We start from the raw sequence: 20,712 nt of genomic DNA on the forward strand, positions 1-20,712 counted from the left end.
CCCAGAGTCTCTTGCCTTAGCGTAAAGTCAAGGGAGATTTTGCACTGTTTTCAGAGAGGGTCAAGTTAATATGATGACAGACTAGCTACTGCAGTTTAATAAAAGCTTACAATTTATTGATGGATTTTTGTTGTTGTTGTTGTTATTTCCTCTTCAGTTCTGTAAAATTATAGTTTTTTGCACAACAGTGCAAATTCGGCATGATATTATTACTTTCCAAGACAACATTCCTGGTGCATAGAGTTTCAGCCTTGTCACTAAAAAGTTAACCCATCTCTCAGTATTCTCTGATATTTTCGGGTCTGATATCATCTCACAGATCCCATTGATGTGCAATGTACATGTGAATAATATTTGCTGTATAAATGAACATGTATCTATACTTTGTAACATTCAAAGTTGAAGTTATATCTATTTCTATTTTGTATAAAATATGAGTGGTTGCCATTGTAATTACATGTGTTGCACTGAATTATTCTGAATCATATATGCCACATTAAAATCAAAATTAATATGATAGTATAAGGGTAGTAAGCAGTGCCATTTTTTTTTCAAATGTGAAAGATATTTGTTTACTTAAATGTATCTGCAGGTTATATTAAATTATTAGTGCTGTGTAGAATATTTTCCATGCTCTTTAATTGAATATGGCATGTATTGTTTTAAATTTATTGTCATTTCAAATAAAATATTTATGTTGGGGATTGTGTAAACGAACAGAGTTGAAGTTATGTATTATGATTTTTCACAATTGTTTATTTCTTACAAAACATACCTTAACGATAAATCATTATCGTAAAAATATTTTCAACTTAAACTTTCTTCTTGTTATCATTAATAAAATTATATCGTTGTTATTTTAAAAAATATCTTTGGCACATAAAAGCTTTGAATGTGTATACATATGGGTTCATATTTGCTTCTTAATCTTTTTCTTAGTGCTTAAAAACTAACATTTATGAGAGGCTGACCAGGTATATCTTTCATAATGGAACTTTGGCACAAACTTAATTTTCAGGAATGTTCCTCTCTTGTATAACATATGTTAAGTCCAATTATGTACTGCGTTTGGTGTTTAGTTCACAGGTATTAGAATTTCTAGTAGGTCAGCTGACGTATCACATCTGTAATCCAGTCAATGTAGGATGAGACTCGCGTGTACACACTAGGCTGTCCTTGGCAACCCTGTGGCCCCCATGACGTCACTCCAGCGAGAGTATAACGAGAACCAACTTTGCAAACCAATGGTCCTCCGGAATCGCCCTATTAGATTAAAAAAGGACATCTTTGAGTGGCTTAAATTGTGCTATTATAAAAAAAACTTAAATGGGTTTCATAAATCTGGCCTGGACTGTTGTTAATTGGTAACAAAGTTTGAAATTGTTGGAAGATGCTGCAGAAAAATGTTAGTACATATCGGATATTTCATCCTCCGAATAATTTTCCAACATTAGGCATCGTTTGCTGCAGATGGTAATATGAAAAGCTTTAGTCCCAAAATGTGAATTATTATTTAAATTATTTCTTATTTTATTTGTTTATGCAATGATTTAAATTACTAGTACTTATTAGCACTTACATGGCATGCACTCTGGTAGCCATATCCAATACAGATATGTGTGTCAAAGATCCTGTTGGCGCTCCATTCTCTCACACATTCCGCCTTGGTGCGGACTTCCATACGCACTTCGTTCAAAACATCGGGGTCTCCGGTACCTGAAAAAAAGAATGACATATCTTGCAATGTTCGTGTTCTTTAGTTTTAATTTGAATAAATGAATTTATTTCACTACCAATGCCTTAATTGGTTGTTGGGAAACAACTGTTATAAATAGTAAAGAAAAACGTGAAGGAAGTCAATAACCCTCTGATACCTCCCACTCCTGTCATACAGACAACAGGAAATATAGTTTTACACAGAATAAAGGGCCTTTGAATATCAATACAACCACTTTGATGTCATTAAGTCTTATTTTATTTAATGAAGCAATCGACTTTGTAATGTGTTGTTCTGTTTCGCAGAATCCAAAAAAAACGGGGCATCCCTCCAAAACAAACGGCGAAACCGGATACGTCACACCTTGCTAATTTATGTGATAGTTACCTAATGTAGCTCCCCATCCTGTGATGAAACAATTAGGATTCCTGTGGAAACACTGATTTTTGGACGCCAGACATGCGGTTTGGATGTAGGTACCAAGCGGCACATCCGAGTCCAGTTCTAACAGAGCGATGTCATTGCGTGCACCGCCGTAATAATAGAACTGCGGATGCTGAAATCGAAATGGAAAAATTTCAAAACGAAATACTGTGATACAGGCGAGAGCAGATTGTGTGTGTGTGTGTGTGGGGGGGGGGGGGGGGGGGGGGGGGTTGTAAGAAGGTTCGTATCATTACATCTGACTCCACTTCCAAAAAAGCGAATTGTACATTTGAGATACTTAAGCGACTTTCATACTGTCAGTGGATAACATCTCCAGATATTGAAAATAGTAACATTTATTGAAAGCATTCTCTCATACAACCAGGCTAAATTAAAACAAAACCGCACCGTTTGCCGACTTTGTAATAAATTTGTAGAAAAAATACATTCAGTCCGAAATCAAAATAGTATAAATATTCAGAATATAATGATACAGGCAAGTCCAGATGGACGCTAGATGAGGGCACCTCAATTTTAAATAATTTTCAACTATTATGCCATAATTTACCTAAATTTGTCGTGACAGATTGTAGATATTGAACTTACCTTAATAATGCGTATTACTCGACGTATCTCTTCTTTGCCCGAGTCCTGACTGATGCGATGTTCCCCAAGGACCACTCGCCAGTTGACTGGGTTATCAAAGCCGGGTCTGTTGGAGAAATATGTAAGCGGTTTCTGAATTTGTAGTGTCTTAAAAAGTTTCATTTATCCATATTTATATTTGGATCTGGGTAAATGATTGATTTGATGATTACCCTTAACATCGGTAATATTTTTGTAATATTCTTTTTTCATTATTCTACCCTAATAGACTTTAAATAATCTGCCACAACACGCATAAAAATACAGAACTTTGAGGTTAAAGTGATTCCACGGTTTGAGATTTTTGTTGTAACTCTATTTAAAAAGCAAATAAAATCTATAACAGAAGCAATAGGCACGTATGACAGAGGAGAGTCATCTCAACTTACTGATACACACAATGCGCCGCCGTCAAGATCCACTTCGGGGTTATCAGCGTACCGCCACACTGGTGCTTCCACCGAATCTCCTCCCCGTATCCACTGTAGCCCTCTTTAAGCTGAAGGGACGCCTGCCAGGGCCACGTGTTGGGTCTGGCCTCCCGCCCCCAGATGATAGGCTGGGGCCGGCTGTTGTTGGTGGACGGCTGTACTTGAAGGTTGTTGTTTTGGAGGTAAGGATAACCACATGTGCCTATTGGAGAAATAACCATAGTTGACCTGACTTGACACGTGGAGTTTTTTATTGTGACCAGTGTTGCAGGGTTATATATTCTAATTTTACCAGCGTAGCAATGCTGTGATATTACTGTATACAGTGGATGTAGATATGTTTGTTAAACGTTCAGGAGTGGGTGTTTGTCTCTAAAACATATGAACTCGTTTGTTGACAAAAATTTAACTGCTCACAGTGTAACTTTCTTGCGTTATTTGATGTATAGTTCTTAAAGTAGATGCGATCAATGCCTCAATTGTACTCGATTTTTACATTGCACTTTAACTATCCTGTTTCCCCTTTTCCATTAGGTAAGTGCTGTTATACTTACACTTTCCACGTCTCCCGAGCTGCAAACAAAACCCGTCCGGGTCGCTGCACTTTCCTCCTGGCTGCGGTGTCTCGTTGTCTTCTTCCTCACACTTGCACGCCTTGGCGCAGTTCACCAACATCCAGCCTGGGTTGGTCTCGCACTGGTTATCCATGGCCCACCATTTACAATCCTTGTCACTTCCGTAGGTGTTTTTACATGTTCCTTTACGGCAGCCATCTTTGCTGCAGGCGTCCGTGTCCTTCTGGACGCATTTGGGGTTGCAGGCCTTGTGGCAGTTTTCCAACATCCAGTTAGGATTGTTGTCGCATTCTCCACGATTTGCCCAGCGAGAACACTGAGCGTCGTCGCCATAATCGTTCACGCACGCCTTGTCACTACCACAGTCCTCTGGTTTGCAGGCTTTACGGCAGTTTTGTAACATCCAACTCGGGTTTGCCTCGCATTCTCCTCTTCGAGCCCAGTATTCGCATTCTTGGTCGTTTGGGTGCTTGTTCTCGGCACAGTCACCGCTGTCGGTTTTGCCTTGGTCGGTATTGCCGCCGTTGTTTGACCCACCGCCGCCACCGCCCGTACACACTTTGCACGATTTCTTGCAGTGTTCAAGCATAAAACTTGGATTGACTCTACACTGATCTGTTCTTGCCCACGACTCGCATTTGCTATCGGGATAGGTGTTGCGACAGTTGGATGATTCCACTGAAAGATAAAAATAATGTATTCGTGTACCGTTATAAAAACGTGTAATGTTCCCTGGCATTTAGGCCGTTGGCTTGCCACTTATTTAATCTACATGATTGTTAAATGTCATTTATAACCATTCTAGGAATTCCTTTCTCACGCATTTCTTATAGCAGATATCTAGAGAATGGAAATTATTAAATCATTGTTAAATCATTGTTAAATCAATGTTGCATTCACTCGTGCAATGTACCACAAAACTTGCAAATCTTTTACTGTGCATTGCTCACACATACTGGTCATTCGAACGCAGTTGGTTTCCTTGATTTGATAGTCGCGACAGAAACAAATTTCGATTTTTCTATTTTTTCAAAAATGTAGCAGTAAAAGCTACCTCTGGTCTGGCGTGTTGTAGTTCTCGGCGGAGCACGTGTAGTCGCACGTGTCGTCGCGCGTGCAGTAGCACGTGTCGTCGCACGTGCAGTTGCACGTGTCGGTCTCGGTGGGCGTGTCCTAGGTGCAACGACTGTTGTCTTTCTGGGTGGTTGTGTATTAGTCCCAGGCCTGCTTCTTGGCTTTAGGTCGTCCAGGGTCATTCCTGTACGAAAAAGGTCACCTTTATTTATTGTAAATAGGCTGGATCAGGGGGGCTACTAATTAATGCAGACAATTATGTAATTGAAAAGAATTGATGGGTGAAAAAGGCGTGAAACGTTTTCGCAGAAAGAAATCAAGTAAAAAAAGATCAAATGGAAACAAAAATGTAAAAGACAAGATAAAGCATTTTAAAAATCTACCAACATTTGTGTTGGGAAATAATTTTCAGGGAGAAGGAAATGGTAACAGCCTTCATTAAACAAGAAAAATGCACCCGTTCCCAACTTCATAAATCCATCCCATACCTGGCTGAAGAGCTAGCCTTTGCAGATACTCCAATTCAGTGAGACTAGCCGGAGCAGGGCTTCTTACAGAGGCTCCCTCTCGCGGTGGGCCTGCCGCGACACTGGGCGCCCCAGCGCTACGGTAGAAACCGGCTGGTCCCTTCAGAGTAAGACCAGGAGGACCAGACTGTCGGTGCCCCGGGGGTGCAGCTTGGGCATGCTCCGTGGATCCGGCGCGTGCGTGAACAGGGGGTCCTCTGAACCGCAAACCGTGTCTACCTCTGCTTAAATGCCGGGATCCCCGTTCACCGTGCCCTCTACGCCGATGATGGTGTCTTCGTCTAGGTTGGGGAGTTGTCGCGTTATCATCATCTTCTCCCCCAAATCTTGGCTGAGTCCCAGGTGGTGAGGGACCACGATCCTGGGTACGGACCCCTGGTGGCCCCACCGGGGCGGGGCTTGGCGGGTGCGCTGGCTTTAGGAGAAGAAAACTAGGCATCGGACTTGGCGGTTCGGCTAGCATTAGGCTCTGGGGTCCGATGGGGATGCCGTTGTCGTCGACGGAGAAGGTTGGGAGAGTTGGAGGTGGCTGAAAGAGGATCCGCCCCTGAGGACCCAATAGACGACTCTCCTGTTCGGCACCGGTGATTGGGTCACTAAGGATCAGACATAATACCTAAAAATCAAATAGAAATATTTGATAATAATAATAATAATAATAATAATAATAATAATAATAATAATAATAATGTTTATTCTTGCAATTACAAGTTGGAATGTACATATTCGTTATGAAAGAGTGATAAATTTTTAAAACCCAATCTAATGAATTTCCTTAAGCATCCTAATAATAATAATAATAATAATAATAATAATAATAATAACAGGAGGAGGATTTTTATAATTATTTACAATTCTTCCATAATTGTACACAGTTAAGGTTGACTATTGTAGGAAGTTATGTTTTTGGGTGTTGTAATTACAACATAGGAGGAATCGAATCGAGGAAGTGGGATTCTATCACCTTCCGACTTATTATCACTTCAGTTGACAAAAGCCAAACGCAGGCATGAATCTCTAAAACTTTATCTATGAGGGGCGTTGATGACGCGCATTAATCAAACAATGACCAACTACATGTACAAATGGTGTCTCTATAAGTTTAATTTTTTGGTAAACACAAAAAATTGGGCTTGGACATGCCAAGTATTTTAAATAATAATGAAATAAAAAAAAATTACATTTGCCACCCATTTTCGTCAGTCACACAAGTTAATTTCCATGGGGGGAAGGCATTATCGATGACAAACACTAATCTTAAACGTGTTAGATTTAACACTAAACATGACCTATGTCACGACAGCGACATGCTGCTATCCTCTGATACTTATAGACGTGTACACCAGATTCAAGACAGGATATGTGTCACAAAATATTTGTCTAATTCTTTAATCAATTTGACCTTTACGGCTGAAACTGTTTGACGACTCTCTTGTAGTCGTCCACATTCTTCCCACCTCTACCCAGCTCCACTAAAAAAGAATAAACACTGAGCTGTTGCCAACTTTTCTTAAAATATTGCTAGCCCCTATCTCTCTCTTGAGCTACCCCCTCCCCCCTAAAAAGCTTTCCTCTTCTACTCCATTTAAAATCTACAAATATCTTTTGTTACACAATAAATAATAAATTTAAAATTTGGGTTTTCTTAGAATTGTTTGAAATAAAGCTGTTTTTTAATCTTTTAATTCCTGTTCAAAATCCGTTCCACAACAAGGCTTTTAAGAAAAAAAAACGCATTCTGTCGTATTCTTCAAATCCTTAAATACCGTTATCGCATCTTGTATCTGATTGTTGGGAAACAAACTGGCTTTGACGTTTTTCGTATTCGATTACAGTGATACACTCCTAGCTGAAATGGAAATGGACTTGTCCCGGTATTAACTTGTCTTTCTTTTTCATAAAATGTCTAACACATCGTCCACCAGAGAGCTTTGTATGTTTTGGTGGCACAATTTCCAATATAGCAATTACTTGCCCCGGTATTAACTTGTCTTTCTTTTTCATAAAATGTTTAACACATCGTCCACCAGAGCGCTTTGTATGTTTTGGTGGCACAATTTCCATTATAGCCGGTACTTTTCTCGCTATGACCTGCCAGGCTATGCGATCCCATGTGGTTCTAAATTGTTTGATTTAATTTTGCTATTCAGTTAAACAAAACAGAGAAACTATATCGCGTGTGAGTTGGTAAGTCTACGAACCCTTGTTAATGAACTCCACCACCATTTCGTTTTATGACTAAATTGTACGTTTTGGTGTGGGAGTCTTATTTGGCTACGTCTTGCCCAGTGTTTGGGACAGGGTCAATGATTACAATATTACCCACCGAGTATAACGCCCAGTACGCGCTGTTTGTTTGCATGTCCGAATTCTTTATCTCTGAATGCGTCACGTCTTCGACGTGCGTTCGTTCAGTGCGTTAGCCGAATGCTTAAACAATCTTGACCCTGGTTTGGAATGATAAGGAAGTTTGTGTCGTCAAGTGCTTTTTCACTGCCCACCGCCAACTAGTAGACCTTACCGGTACTTCCGTTTATTTTATTTTTTTAATTATTAAACCTTCTTAGACAATCTTAGGTTTTCTACATGATTGTATTTTTCTTTATATATATATAATATATAATGTTTATATATATATATATATATAATGTTCAAAATTGTTCTTGTGACTTTGTTGAAATTCAATAGCAAACTAACAAAAAATTCTTATTGAACGTTGTACTTGAATTTATCCTACAAAGTTAATATCTGTGTCGCAATTCGTTATTAAAGAAAACCCTAGTCTTGATAGAAAATTTGAACTAATACCCGAACATTATTTCACAGGAAATAAGGCTAAATAAAGGGGAACCCACTTGGTGACAGTAAGATTGATGACACCGGATTTAATCAAGTACCGGATCTTCACAGCCAACTCCGGGCATAACACAGTGAAAGACCATTGGAAAATACACAGGGGTTAAAATATCTTTTATTTGTTTTGGCCTCTTCTGTGCCTACAAAACCACTATTTGAAATGAAAACAAAGAATTTGCCATGTCTTTTTTTTCTTACACCTCAGGTAACCCTGTGATTTGACTTACGTTCCTTGACTTTCGGAAGAGAGATTTGGTGCATTTTTTTCCTGTCTCCTGTCGCGAGATACAATAATGAATACATTTCCATACATGTGCTTGCTGTTTAAGTTAAACCAAGCTAATCAATTATTATTTTACGTTTATGACATTAACGGCAGTTGCGATATCCAAGAAGTTGTCTTTTTTTAATGAAAATGGATAAATATTATGTTTGCAATTAAGTAATTAATTAATTAAGTACACTGCGCGATCAGTGTGGTTTAAGTATGGCGTTTTCAAACCACTAATTTGAGATGGTGAGGAAATGATTCATCGCATGGAAAGCTTAAAATGATTTAAAAAGTAACTCCTACTCCTGCTTACACTAAACCCATATATGATTTAACGTTTTTCCAATATTTCTGAGTCTACAATTTATGACAATGAGGTCAACATCTCTTTGGATTTGTTGTTGTGCTTTTAATCAAATAAGCATCCGCGTGACTTAAATGAGGTCGTGGGCCCATTTATAGCAGGTTGGCAAAAGTGTTACGTTATTATTTTTCGGTCTGTTTATTGCATTTAGTTTATTGGACCTGACAGGACATGTGGTTCTACTCTAAACTATTTTAAAACATTTGGTTCTCTGTTTTTATTCCTATACACGGGCAACTTTATACTGTATAGTAGTAGTATAGTTTATTGCCGAATCAACTTGACATAGGCATATTACCAGAAAAACAAACAAACTGTATGTATAGACCCGTGATAATGAGGCAAATTGCTGATCGTTATCCCACTATAAATGGTACTGTGCTACCTTATAAACGAATCTTTATACACCTCATTTTCATTCTTCGGCTTTCTTTTGGTTTTGACCCCATAAAGAGTTAGATCATCCACCGAGGCTATATTACTCCTATTACTGGAGCGAGGCATAATTTACCTGTCGTTAATATTAGGTTATACGCTATAGAATTTACAGTCCCTCTCTCTCTCTCTCTCTCTCTCTCTCTCTCTCTCTCCAGCTGCCTCTCTTTCTCTCTCCAGTACCTCAAAAATATATAATTACATGTAGATGACACATGGGTAGAAACTCTGTACTTACAACACTGCAAAGCCCAATCATCTTTAACCGGGAAAAGGCTTAATTCTATCACAGGCGTCTCCTTCACTGAAAACGAATGAAAGTACTTCAACCGTGCCAGCCGCTTTGTATCAGCAGTTTCTGTGACCTGTCTTGTTTCTGTTTCTGTGTTCGTCTCGAATGTCTCAAGAAGTGTTTAATGCTTGAACGCGATACCGCGTGTTTTTATAGCGTCTCGACCTTCCGCGTGTGGTGAACGGCGTTGGCGTTGTTGTGAGGTCATTCGGCAATTATTGTGTTAAATTCAAATACCTTTGTCTTTGAACAAGTGTCATTTCCCAACAAACATTGTGGAAACTGAGAGGTTTGTCTCCACGATGAGTCAAATAAAAAGGACCATGTAGTACTGATATAACTAATTTTTAACGTTAGCATGTATTTCGACTTCTGCTGTTAAAAGTGACATGAATTGGATTGTCTTTAGTGGTATTTTACACTTAAAGATAATAAAATTTACATGTATCTCACCGTGTTTGAATGATAATAATACTTAAACACAGGAGTGCTTAACTCATGAAAATAAATTTAAGGATAATTTTTATACTGTTTTCTTAGAAAATTAATTAAAAGAAAGCTTCCCTTCACAAAAATGCAGTCAAGAAGTATGAAGAGTTTTCATAGCCTCAGACATTTATACTGGCCTTTGTCTGGAAGTTCTGCATTGTCGAAAGATTATTCAAGAATGTAATAGTCACATGAATAATCATAAAACATAGGCTAATCATCTAAAAACTAGATTTCTAACAAATTTAAGCATCACTCTAGTATTTCCAAAACACCAGATTATCATTAACATTTTTGAGGTAATTGTAATACTAATAGTGCAGACGACGAATTTGTGAAGAAATAGATAAATAGAGTTTTAGAAAAACAGTTACGTATTTTATATGTACATTCATTTGAATTTAATCATTAAATATTAGTATTAATTGTTATTTTATGTGATATGAGGCGAAACTGTGGAACCATGGCCGACAAGAAAGAAACGCGTGGGCCTATCGGGCCGGGTGCAGTGGAAAATTTAAAAAAGGCAAAAGGAGAAAAAAAGAATGGCACAATTACTGTTAATCTTTTAATTTGTTTGAAAACAATGCGGTATCCTTGTTTAACCCCCTTAGACGGGTGTTTTCAGTTTAAATAGTCCAAAATTAGCACTTCTTAAAATAGTTAATTAGAGATTGGTATCAGTAGGCTATATTTATGGCCGGACCAGGATCTAATTGGTGTTGTTCTGGATATTTGGTTACCCTGGGATCGTTAGGTAGGATTGTTTGCACTGGAAACTCGGTTTTGCAGTTTACATGCATGAGCGTCTGATTCAGTTTGAAAACAAAGTCTTTCTCAAAGGCATAGTTGGTGAATTATTGTCTCGAAGTATTCATGAAACGGGATTTATAACAATGCCATGAGTTTTCCTTCGATGTCCGATATGAACTTCACCTCATTCATTCATTTAGGGCTATTCACAACATTTAGGCTTATTCAAAAAATTATATTTCCTCTATTTCAAAGGCTTATCGAGGGCGAATTATTGTTTCGAAATATCCATGAAACGGAATTCATCACAATATCATAGGTTTTCCTTCAATTTCTGATGTGAACCTCACCTTATTCATTCGTTCATTCATCCATTCATTCTTTATTTAGGCCTATTCAAAACATTTCATTTCCCTAGGCTAAAGTGAGTCTTCCTCTCGTCCAGCAACGAAATCCATCTACCATTTTTGCCACTTATGTTATTTCTGGGTTTGATCAGCTTTTTAACAACTAAGTTTTAGTAAAAATCGCAAAAAAATCAATCAAGCACGGAACTTGCTTTATGTAAAGAGTTAATTATTGTGATCCTACCATATAACGGAAGGAAAGAAAGGGAAAAGACTGAGTGGAAAGAAATTTGATAAAATCGACAAATTGTCTTTATACGCAAAATTCGAATGAATGCAACATCCCTTTTTCACCTCCAGTTCTCCCCGAGAGAAATTTGACCATATTTACACAACATTCGATGACGTATTTAGCACAGGTGCTTTCTAAATGTAGGAAATTTGACATGTTACTTTCGTCTTTTCGGTCCTGTAAGGTTGTGACAGGCTTCCAGAGTGGTATACGCGGTTGCATAGGAGCATCTTTTGGTTTTCTAGGCGGTGGCAGTGTTGCAAATATGGACCAAATGGTTAGTTAGACTGAAAATAACTCTCTCGTGAGGCGGTCAAGAGTCTCAAGTCTTTCCGCCTAGGCTAACGTTCTAAGTACTAGTAATGTAAGTGCAGTTAAAGAAGTAGAAAAAACCTAGCAGATCGTAAGCTAGGACAAGTGGTAAACAGGTTACCAATATGCACCCCAAAACTAATATATTGGCCTTTGTATGCAGCGACATTCATCGAAGTCGCCACAAAACAGAATTAAGAAAAAAAAAAAAAAGACTTACAATACACTTGTGTAAATGGAGTGGGGTGGGGGTCCATGCACTGCATAAGTACCACACATAGTCTACATGAGTGCAGTTCAGAAATAGCTGCTGAGAGCGGACATGCTTAACACATACACCCTTCATTATGAAGATTCCTAAAAACTGACCTCTGGATTAATTATTATCAGCATGACTCTGCATGTATTCAGAGCTGCGCTGATAACATAGATTTCCCAGTAATTTCTGAAACTCCAGGTAACTTGACTATGATTGCTACTATTATATTGACTTTTATTCTAGAGTGGTTCCAAGCGTTATAGCTCAGACATGGCAGAGTTCAGGAAACACTTTGACAAGGCATCTCACATTGTTGTGTTGACAGGAGCTGGAATAAGTGCTGAGAGTGGGGTGCCCACTTTTAGGGGTGCAGGTGGATTCTGGAGGAGATGGCAAGCACAGGTAATGCCACCTGTTTTTCTTCTCCACAGATGGTTTTTGATAATAAGTTGGTGGCACTAAGTTCTGTTGAAATAATGAGTACAGGTATATGCCAAGTCTGGTGGAATGCTGGTAAAATCGGAAAGGAATGAAACTTTTAGATTAATCCTCACAAACATGTCCAAAATATGGTATATGACATTTCGCCTCATTAGAGTATATTATCCTAAGTCAATAAACCGATAACTTGTAAAAGAGAGACTTTTATTGCATTGTTTTAAGGAAAAATATTTTCATGTAAATGTTTCTATAGTTTCATTTTACAATGTGCAGTAAAGACTGTGGCATTTTATTTATTTTTTTGCTTTTTAAAAATATTTAAAGATTTTTTTCTAACATAATGTAAAAAAAAGATCCTATTCATTTAACATCCATCAGATTACCCACTATACATGTATATTAAAATTTTGATAAAATTGGGTAAATGCAATTTATTTACTAAAATATGTTTATTTAATCACATAGGATCTTGCTTCTCCAAATGCTTTCCGCAAAAATCCGTCATTAGTGTGGGAGTTCTATCATTACAGAAGAGAGGTCATGGCCTCTAAGGAGCCAAACAAGGTAAATGATGATATTAATTTATTGGAATTGCTTGTACAGTACCACCACTGAGTAGTGAGATGTAGATATGGCCTGTTCACACCAGTTGTAACTTAGATCAGAAGAAAGACTATTTTACATCACCAGAAAGACATCAAGCAAAAAAAGAAAAAAAATCCCTTCTCCCCATTTCTTGATTAAGGCAAAAATTTGCCAGTGAAGTTTAGGGTTCCTTATGTTATAATGGTTTTATTTAGCTGAAGTCCCATGATTCCATGGATCATGATGCAAATCCTTGTTTTGATTTTTGTTATTCATGCTGTGTATATATGAATTGTGAGTGACATCCTATTTATGCTCATATCAGTAGTAGTAGTAGTTACTGCCATATGTTTTCATATTATGACTTAAGTACTGTACTACTACATGTGAGTGACTTGCTAAAAAAGATGCTTATTTTAAAAGGTGTATTTCAACTTATACTCAGACACAATATAGAAACAGAACTCCATTGTAAGTCAAGAAACATATGAAGTTTTTTTTTTCTCAATTTTAACAAAATCTGGATCTCCTTATAATGAAAAGTTTAAAGATCAAAACTGATGGACATTTTCCTTGATGGATGTCTTACTCTTTGACTGCTCTCTAGCTTTTAAATAATGTTGTTTATTAGTTTGTTTGTTTGTTTGCCTGCTTGTTTCAGGCTCACCTGGCTCTAGCTGAGTGTGAAGAAAGATTAAAGAAACAAAACAGGAGAGTTGTCATCATCACACAGAACATAGATGAACTTCACAAGAGAGCTGGCTCTAAGAACATTCTGGAGTTGCATGGTACTGTATGTTTTGTCTGCATTCTGTAGATATGGTTTGGGACAAGCAAAGTAATAAATAAATAAATAAATAGATAAATAAATAAAATTTTCAAAGTTAAAACTTATCAGACAAATGGAAATTTTTACCAGTTAATTTGTTTATTTTTCCAATTTTCTCAAAATTTCATCTTTTAATCATGCATCCATTTTGCATCTAGATGATTTTGCTAAATATATTAAATTCCTTTTTGATTCACATACTTCTTGTTCTTGGATAACTTAAAATCAATTGCGAAATATGAAATAAGTTCTTTAAGTATGAAGATGTTTTTAATTTTGTTTTCAGGTAATTTATTCAAAACCAGATGCACTCAGTGTGGAGATGTTCAGTATAACAGGGATAGCCCCATATGTTCTGCCTTGGCGGGGAAGGGGTTAGTAAGTGAAATAGTCCTGTTCATAGACAAATAAACTCCATTTTTACCATCTTGTACCTGTGTGAACAGATTATTTGGCATTTTTCCATTTTTAGATATATATTTTCTATTGTCTATTGTCTGTTGATAAAATCTTTGGGCTAGCAAATTTTTATTGGGACTAGTAGTTTCTTGAAGTCTATTAGATATGACAGGTAAAGCATTTGTACTTACAACAGTAAATACAACACTGAGCCAAGACATTAAATGTTGCTGGTCCAAGTGATCAGTAGATTAAAGGGATAATAACTCTTCGTATGAGATCTATATTTCACAATAAGAACATTGTGAACAACTCATAGAAATATAATATATTCTGTTTTACCACAAAAACGGCAGTTATAGCTATTATTTTGATATCTTAGCTTGTCTTCAGACCACGTGACCTCCATTGATGGCTATACTCTGTTATAATCTCTTAAGAGATTTTAACAAAAAACCAAACTTTTTAGAAAAAAACCAGGGACTAACTTTGAATGTTAAAATGGATTCATAAACCATTGGTTAGTATGGGAAAATTGTTGTTTACTCCAGGAAAATTCATTCTTTGGCCAAAACGAAGAGTTATTATCCCTTTAAAGTATAAGGCAAAGACAATAGACATAGCTTCCACTTTCAGGGCTCCTGATCCTGAGGCAGAAGATGCTAGGATCCCAGTGGATCAGCTTCCTAGGTATAGAGCTGCCACCTGTTGCCAAAAGTTTAAAGGGCCCATGTGCTTTAGTTCAAAACTGCTGCATATAAATTAATAGATAGATAAAAATATAAATAATAATAATCATTATTAATGCTGTCAAATAATATTTTTCTGAAAGTCAGTAATTTTCTGTGCTTCCCAACCCAATTCTCTCTCTCATGTCTTCATTATTTATATTTTGCATGAATTGTTCCCATTCCAAAATTTGTCCAAGCAAGTTTGCACCAAATTTGTAATTACACCTTTAACTAACCTCTGCAAAAATGACTTCCTAATGATAAAACACATTTTTTCAGGTGTAAAAAACCTGATTGTGGTGGATTATTACGTCCGCATGTTGTTTGGTTTGGTGAAAGTTTGGACTCGAATGTGATGAGGAGGGCAGAGGAGGAACTTGATAGCTGTGATCTGTGTTTAGTGGTAGGTTACATATCTATTCCAGACATTCATCTACATTTCCCTGTAAAATATTTTTTAAGGTAGTTACATTTTGTTCATTTAGTTCCTTTGCATCTCTCTTATATTCACTGACGTTCAGTGAAGTTAACTTTAAGATTTAGAAAAAAATTGTTAACAGTGAGCAGTCTGGTATTGTGATGATGTCAAAGTCAATTTTTGGTTTAAGTTTTTCAATATGGGAACTGGTCTTTTGACATAGAGGGAATTGCTGTGGCTGAGAATTTTGATTTCTATTATATACTAGTACATATATTTATTTCACAATTTCATGTCTTAGAAAAGTAATTATAATTACTTTTTGGACATACCTGTATTGAATTATTGCAATGTTATGTGAATATGCTTTGTATGTAGAAATAAAACCTTCACATAAAAAGTCACTGTAGTATAATATTTCAGTCCCTACCCTTCCAGGTAGGAACTTCATCTGTTGTGTACCCGGCAGCCATGTTTGCCCCCCAGGTGGCCAGAAGAGGTGTGCCCGTAGCAGAATTCAATATAGAAGAAACTAGTGCCACAGACTCATTTGGGTAAGAGAAGATAGAATCAGCAATGTGTTCTTCATTCTGCCCCTCAAGTTATTATATCTATTTACCATCTGAGCCAAGTTGAAAAGAGAAAGGCCTTCAATTATTAAAGCTAGGAGTTAGCGGTTACCCCTGGGTCAAAGGTTGTGTGGTTGATTCTTATAGGTCATGACCCCGTTTTTCCATTTTGCTTTCATCTGGCTTAAACGCTTGTAAAATGAAACAATAAAAGGTTTTAAACTATAACAATGCACCAAAAATCCCATTTGTGTGTGTGTGTGTGTGTGTGATGCAGCCATGCTGTTTTTCAGGGGCATCACCTTTAATATGAGATTACTACTGAAAAAAAAAAAACATGAAACATCCCTGTAGATGAAGATTCCTTCCTTCCTCCAGTGTGAAAACTTGTCTGTTTGAAGGTTCGCAGTCACATGTAAATGTTGAATGCTTTGTTTCAGGTTTCACTTCTCGGGGCCTGCAGGTGAAAATGTACCTCAAGCCCTTGCCCCCACAGAGAATGAACCAGCTACATAGCAACCAGCTCAATTTGAAAAGTGCTGAGTCGGACAAAGAATTTATTTTTTGAGAAATACACGTGTGGAGAGATGGTTAAAATCTATTGATTATGATGTCAAGTTTTTCTATGGATGATTTAAGATACTTTACATTATTAAGGTATCACCATCCAATTCAAGTTTTTATGGTGAAAGTTTATTATGCATTGTAAGTATTAGTTTTCCCCCCACCCAAGAATGTAATTTTCCTGTTTATTATTAACATTTTAAAATATACATGTACTTCAAATGTATGGCAGCAATTTGGAAAGACTTAGTACAATTATGACACTGGAAACTTTGAAAAGATTAAGGCATTCGTGAACTAACCAAACATTTCTTTAAAATATTTTTATTTTCCTCTTCAAGCAAGAGTTAACAATGCATAAAAAGCCTAAAAGCAAATGATTACCCTGTACCTACAAGCTTGCTTATGTATAATACCAGAATCAAGATGCTGTGACATATTCTGTAAGAAAATGCAGCATTGCAGGATATCCACTGAAAAACTGTCACTATTTGTCTTAAGTATTTTCCTTAAGGGTAGCTAGAAAACACATTTCAACATCTGTAAAATGACAAAACTGAAAAGGGCAGAAAAGTCTTAACCTCCCAGTTAGCATTATTCTATGACTGATAAATTTCTTGTTTTAAAAAGAATGATTTGCAACTTTAGTTCTAAAACATATTGGAAAGTTTGCTTAGTAGAATGATTTGTCTACTGAAAATAAATAAATAAATAAATAAATAAATAAATGAAAATGACCAATGCTGTCACATTTTCTAGTAAGGATATTCACAGTCATGTAAACCTTGAGGTAACTTGACAGAACTACAGCAGTGAAATATAAAATGCATAAAACTGCAACTTCAATATTCATATTAAGTAGCGCATGCTTGTGTTCATTTGATATTATTCAATATTTAATTTTTCAAAAAGCAACTAGGCTAAGTTCTGAAATGCTTTAAAATACTTTTACAAACATCACACATACAGAAAAACATGCAATCTAATTAAAATTTGACCTAGAAATTTAACTCTTTTTTTTTTTAATAAACTCAGTAAGGAAAAAACTTTCAAGGTCTAATTTTGATTAGTTTGGAAAATAAATAACTTCAAACTAAATGATCTCAAAATAATTCTGCAATAAATTATATATCACCTAATAACATTCAAATATTAAGAGAAAGTTCACAAAGTTTTCAAATAATTGCACAGTCTTACTGACTTAGAATCACCTTGTGCCAATGACACTAGCATAGACTACATTTTAAAACAAGCAACACAACTAGAAAACTGGAAATTCACAGATTGGCTGAGATTTGTCTCGATGGCTCCTATCACACAAGGTTCCACAAGTTGGGCTCTGAATCAAACTAAAATTTCATCAGAAATGTCTTCATTGCAATACAGCAGGTGTATGCATACCATGGACAAATAATAAATTTGTTTGTCCCAAAGATATTTAATTGCCATACTTCAATCTTGTTTAAGTATCTTTAGTTAAGAATTCATCAATTTAAGTACCTTATAAAGCATTCTTTATGGTGTGAACAGAACTTGCCATATAGACATTGTTTGCGAATAAATAATCAATTTTGCTTAAATTTAGTACTTGCCAGATTGCTTTCATTACCACATTTGCTTATTAAGACTGTTGACAAAATTTAGAAGTGGAGTGAGCTAAACCTTAGTGGAGTCTCATGTGAGGGTAACCTATGGCTGCTGAGGTAAAAACTGCTATATAGCAAAATATTCATAAATTACATTCACCCATATATTCAACACAAATGCATTAATCTTGGGGAAGTTGTAAAAAAGTTGGCATCTTAATACATTGTTGGTGGGTTATATCAAGTTTCCATAAATAGTGGTCTTCAAAGAAATTATAACATTTTGACCACAAAATGAATGAAATATGTGCAAACAATTAACTACAAGCACTGTCTTCTATTTCTTATTCCTTTGTACTAGGACATATGCTTAAAGGCATAATAACTCTTTGTATGAGACCTATATTTCACAATAAAAACCTTGTGAATAACTCATAGAAATATAATATATTCTGTTTTACCACAAAAACAGCAGTTATAGCTTTTATTCTGATATTTGAACTTGTCTTTAGACCACGTGACCTCCATTGATGTCTATACTCTGTTAAAATCTCTTAAGAGATTTTAACAAAAAACCCAACTTTTTAGAAAAAAACCAGGGACTAACTTTGAATGTAAAAATGGATTCATTAACTATTGGTAAGCATGGGAAAATTGTTGTTTACTCCAGGAAAATTCATTTTTTGGCCGAAACGAAGAGTTATTATTGCTTTAAACATGTAAATACCTTAAAATGCTAAATGCCACATTCCTTTTAATCTCAACCAATGTGCTGATATGAAATTATCATTAATATTCTATACATACCATCTACAATACCAGATGTAATTTGATTTTTGTCTAAAAGCATCTCAAGTTATGTTGATTCATCCTTTTAATGAAGGGTACGAAAGAATTGTATAAATTTGAAAGCACTCCAAAATTAACTATCATGTAAAATTTGCAGGCTTTAAGAATACAACCGGAAAAATTGCAAAGAAAAAAAAATCAATTTTCTCATCTTTTGCTGTGTGGGGTAGAATGAATTCAAAGTGTAAGTGACATGTCTCATTAAAATGTTGTCTTTTTTTGGTAAAATAATACTGATGTCTTTTTTAAAAGAGAAATCACAAAATTTTATGGGTAAATGACTTGGCCATGTACGTCGTCACTCCTCACTCATTTTATTGCAAGAAGGCATGTTATGAGAACATTTTTTGGCCCCAAATTTTAAAATGACCTGTATGACAACAGCATTATTGAAAAAAGGAAATCTTTGAATTTCAATCCAGATAACCAAAAATGTTTCTGGTTGCTGTGAGAGATTCATGGAATACTATACCAGTAGAGTGTTAAAGGCTGGGTCTAAAGGCTTTTTCTAAAGGCCCTCGGGAAGCAACCAATGCAATTATACTGGCTTTGAATGGGTGTACATTAAAAAAATTTAAAACAATTCAAAGACTTTGAGCTGAGTGTAATAAGGGGATGTTAGATTTCAGTTTAAGGACATTATTTTTTGGCACTGAAAAAAGCTAGCAGATCTACTGATAATTCCAACTCCTATGTCAAATGAGTCCCACGTAATTTTTTTGTCTCAAACACATATTGCCTAAATGACAAAGCCACAAATGAATTTATTTTCGTTAGAACAATATTTTATACCAGGATGTTTTCATCAAATTATACTCTTCAAACTGGGCCTCAATACTTTTCTAAACTATAAATATACGTAGCTTAATAGCCAAAATGTTTGTAATAATATATAATGCTACTATATAGGTTGGCATGACCATTTTAGCAACCAAGCTCACAGATGGAACCAATTTTTATGAATTCAAACTATTGTTACAATAGCACAACAATGCTATTGTGAATCTATCTGATGATGCAGGCATCCTGCTTTTGTCAAAGTTCAATACTTGGATGGTAAAATGACAATATACAGTGTCTGTTGCTGTAATGGTTCTATATGTAATAAACTAATGAATGGATCCAAGATTTCATGAGGGGGGCCAAGCAGAAAAAAAAAATGTGCCCTTACCCTCCAAGTCTGCCTAAGTATCAAAAGTGTAACGGAGTTGCAGTAACTTTACATTGTCTTCAGCTTTTTTCTTTTTCCCCAGAAATCACTGTAAGTTCTTGTTGTCTTCATATTAAAATTTTGGATTTTAACAGTAATCACCACTACGCGTTGTGACACCTTCCTTTTGTTCGTCTGACACTAATCAGTCCTTTTCGATGTTTTTGGTTTTATCCTCCTCACCCTGGCTGCTGCCACTATCACCCTGTAAGTCAGCCTATCACAGTTGTTATGAGTACATGGTGATCACTTCCCTGCCACTGCCCCGGACTAGGACCACTCTGTCTATACCCTCCGTTAATACCTCCAGGAACTCCATGTCTGGGGGAGGAGTTAAGTGTAATAGTTAAATGATGTAGCAATGAAAAGAACTGTATTCTGGCATAACATACAGTGCTCAAAAACAATAATAATAATAATAATAATAATAATAATAATAATAATAAGAGAACTAAAATCCTAGAGT

The 20,712-nt window shown here is 36.1% G+C and overlaps 3 protein-coding genes across 9 annotated transcripts in view; 1 reads left to right on the forward strand and 2 right to left on the reverse strand.

Moving 5' to 3' along the window:
* Positions 1 to 722: 722 nt before the first annotated feature.
* On the reverse strand, positions 723 to 9,804 carry LOC106160695 (uncharacterized). The gene is made up of 9 exons (XM_087010957.1): positions 9,560 to 9,804; positions 5,357 to 6,011; positions 4,849 to 5,052; positions 3,774 to 4,472; positions 3,178 to 3,421; positions 2,750 to 2,855; positions 2,105 to 2,273; positions 1,580 to 1,716; positions 723 to 1,263 (listed from the first exon to the last, which is right to left on the reverse strand). Exons 1-9 carry the CDS (start codon positions 9,578 to 9,580, stop codon positions 1,099 to 1,101), a joined length of 2,400 nt encoding a protein of 799 aa, XP_086867083.1. The 5' UTR covers positions 9,581 to 9,804; the 3' UTR covers positions 723 to 1,098.
* A 1,784-nt stretch (positions 9,805 to 11,588) lies between these two features.
* Positions 11,589 to 17,631, forward strand: LOC106162228 (NAD-dependent protein deacylase). 2 transcript variants are annotated; one of them, XM_087010773.1, is made up of 9 exons: positions 11,589 to 11,771; positions 12,309 to 12,467; positions 12,972 to 13,070; positions 13,753 to 13,879; positions 14,207 to 14,294; positions 14,956 to 15,009; positions 15,330 to 15,453; positions 15,892 to 16,022; positions 16,478 to 17,631. In XM_087010773.1, exons 1-9 carry the CDS (start codon positions 11,604 to 11,606, stop codon positions 16,551 to 16,553), a joined length of 1,026 nt encoding a protein of 341 aa, XP_086866899.1. In that variant the 5' UTR covers positions 11,589 to 11,603; the 3' UTR covers positions 16,554 to 17,631. The 2 variants fall into 2 exon arrangements, with proteins under 2 accessions (XP_086866899.1, XP_013394893.2); XM_013539439.2 differs by having other exon boundaries at positions 11,590 to 11,771; positions 15,907 to 16,022.
* The window catches only part of LOC106162227 (solute carrier family 12 member 6), a 29,166-nt gene continuing 25,363 nt past the window's right edge, over positions 16,910 to 20,712 (reverse strand). For all 6 annotated transcript variants that reach the window (XM_013539437.3, XM_013539436.3, XM_087010772.1 and 3 more), the window contains one exon: positions 16,910 to 20,567. In XM_013539437.3, the coding sequence (XP_013394891.2) occupies positions 20,476 to 20,567 (92 nt within the window). In that variant the 3' untranslated portion in view covers positions 16,910 to 20,475. The remainder of the gene's footprint in view (positions 20,568 to 20,712) is intronic.

The sequence above is a fragment of the Lingula anatina genome, chromosome 4 (assembly GCF_051362555.1).
Source record: "Lingula anatina isolate TDL-2025a chromosome 4, LinAna3.0, whole genome shotgun sequence".
In the NCBI taxonomy this organism is placed as follows: domain Eukaryota; kingdom Metazoa; phylum Brachiopoda; class Lingulata; order Lingulida; family Lingulidae; genus Lingula; species Lingula anatina.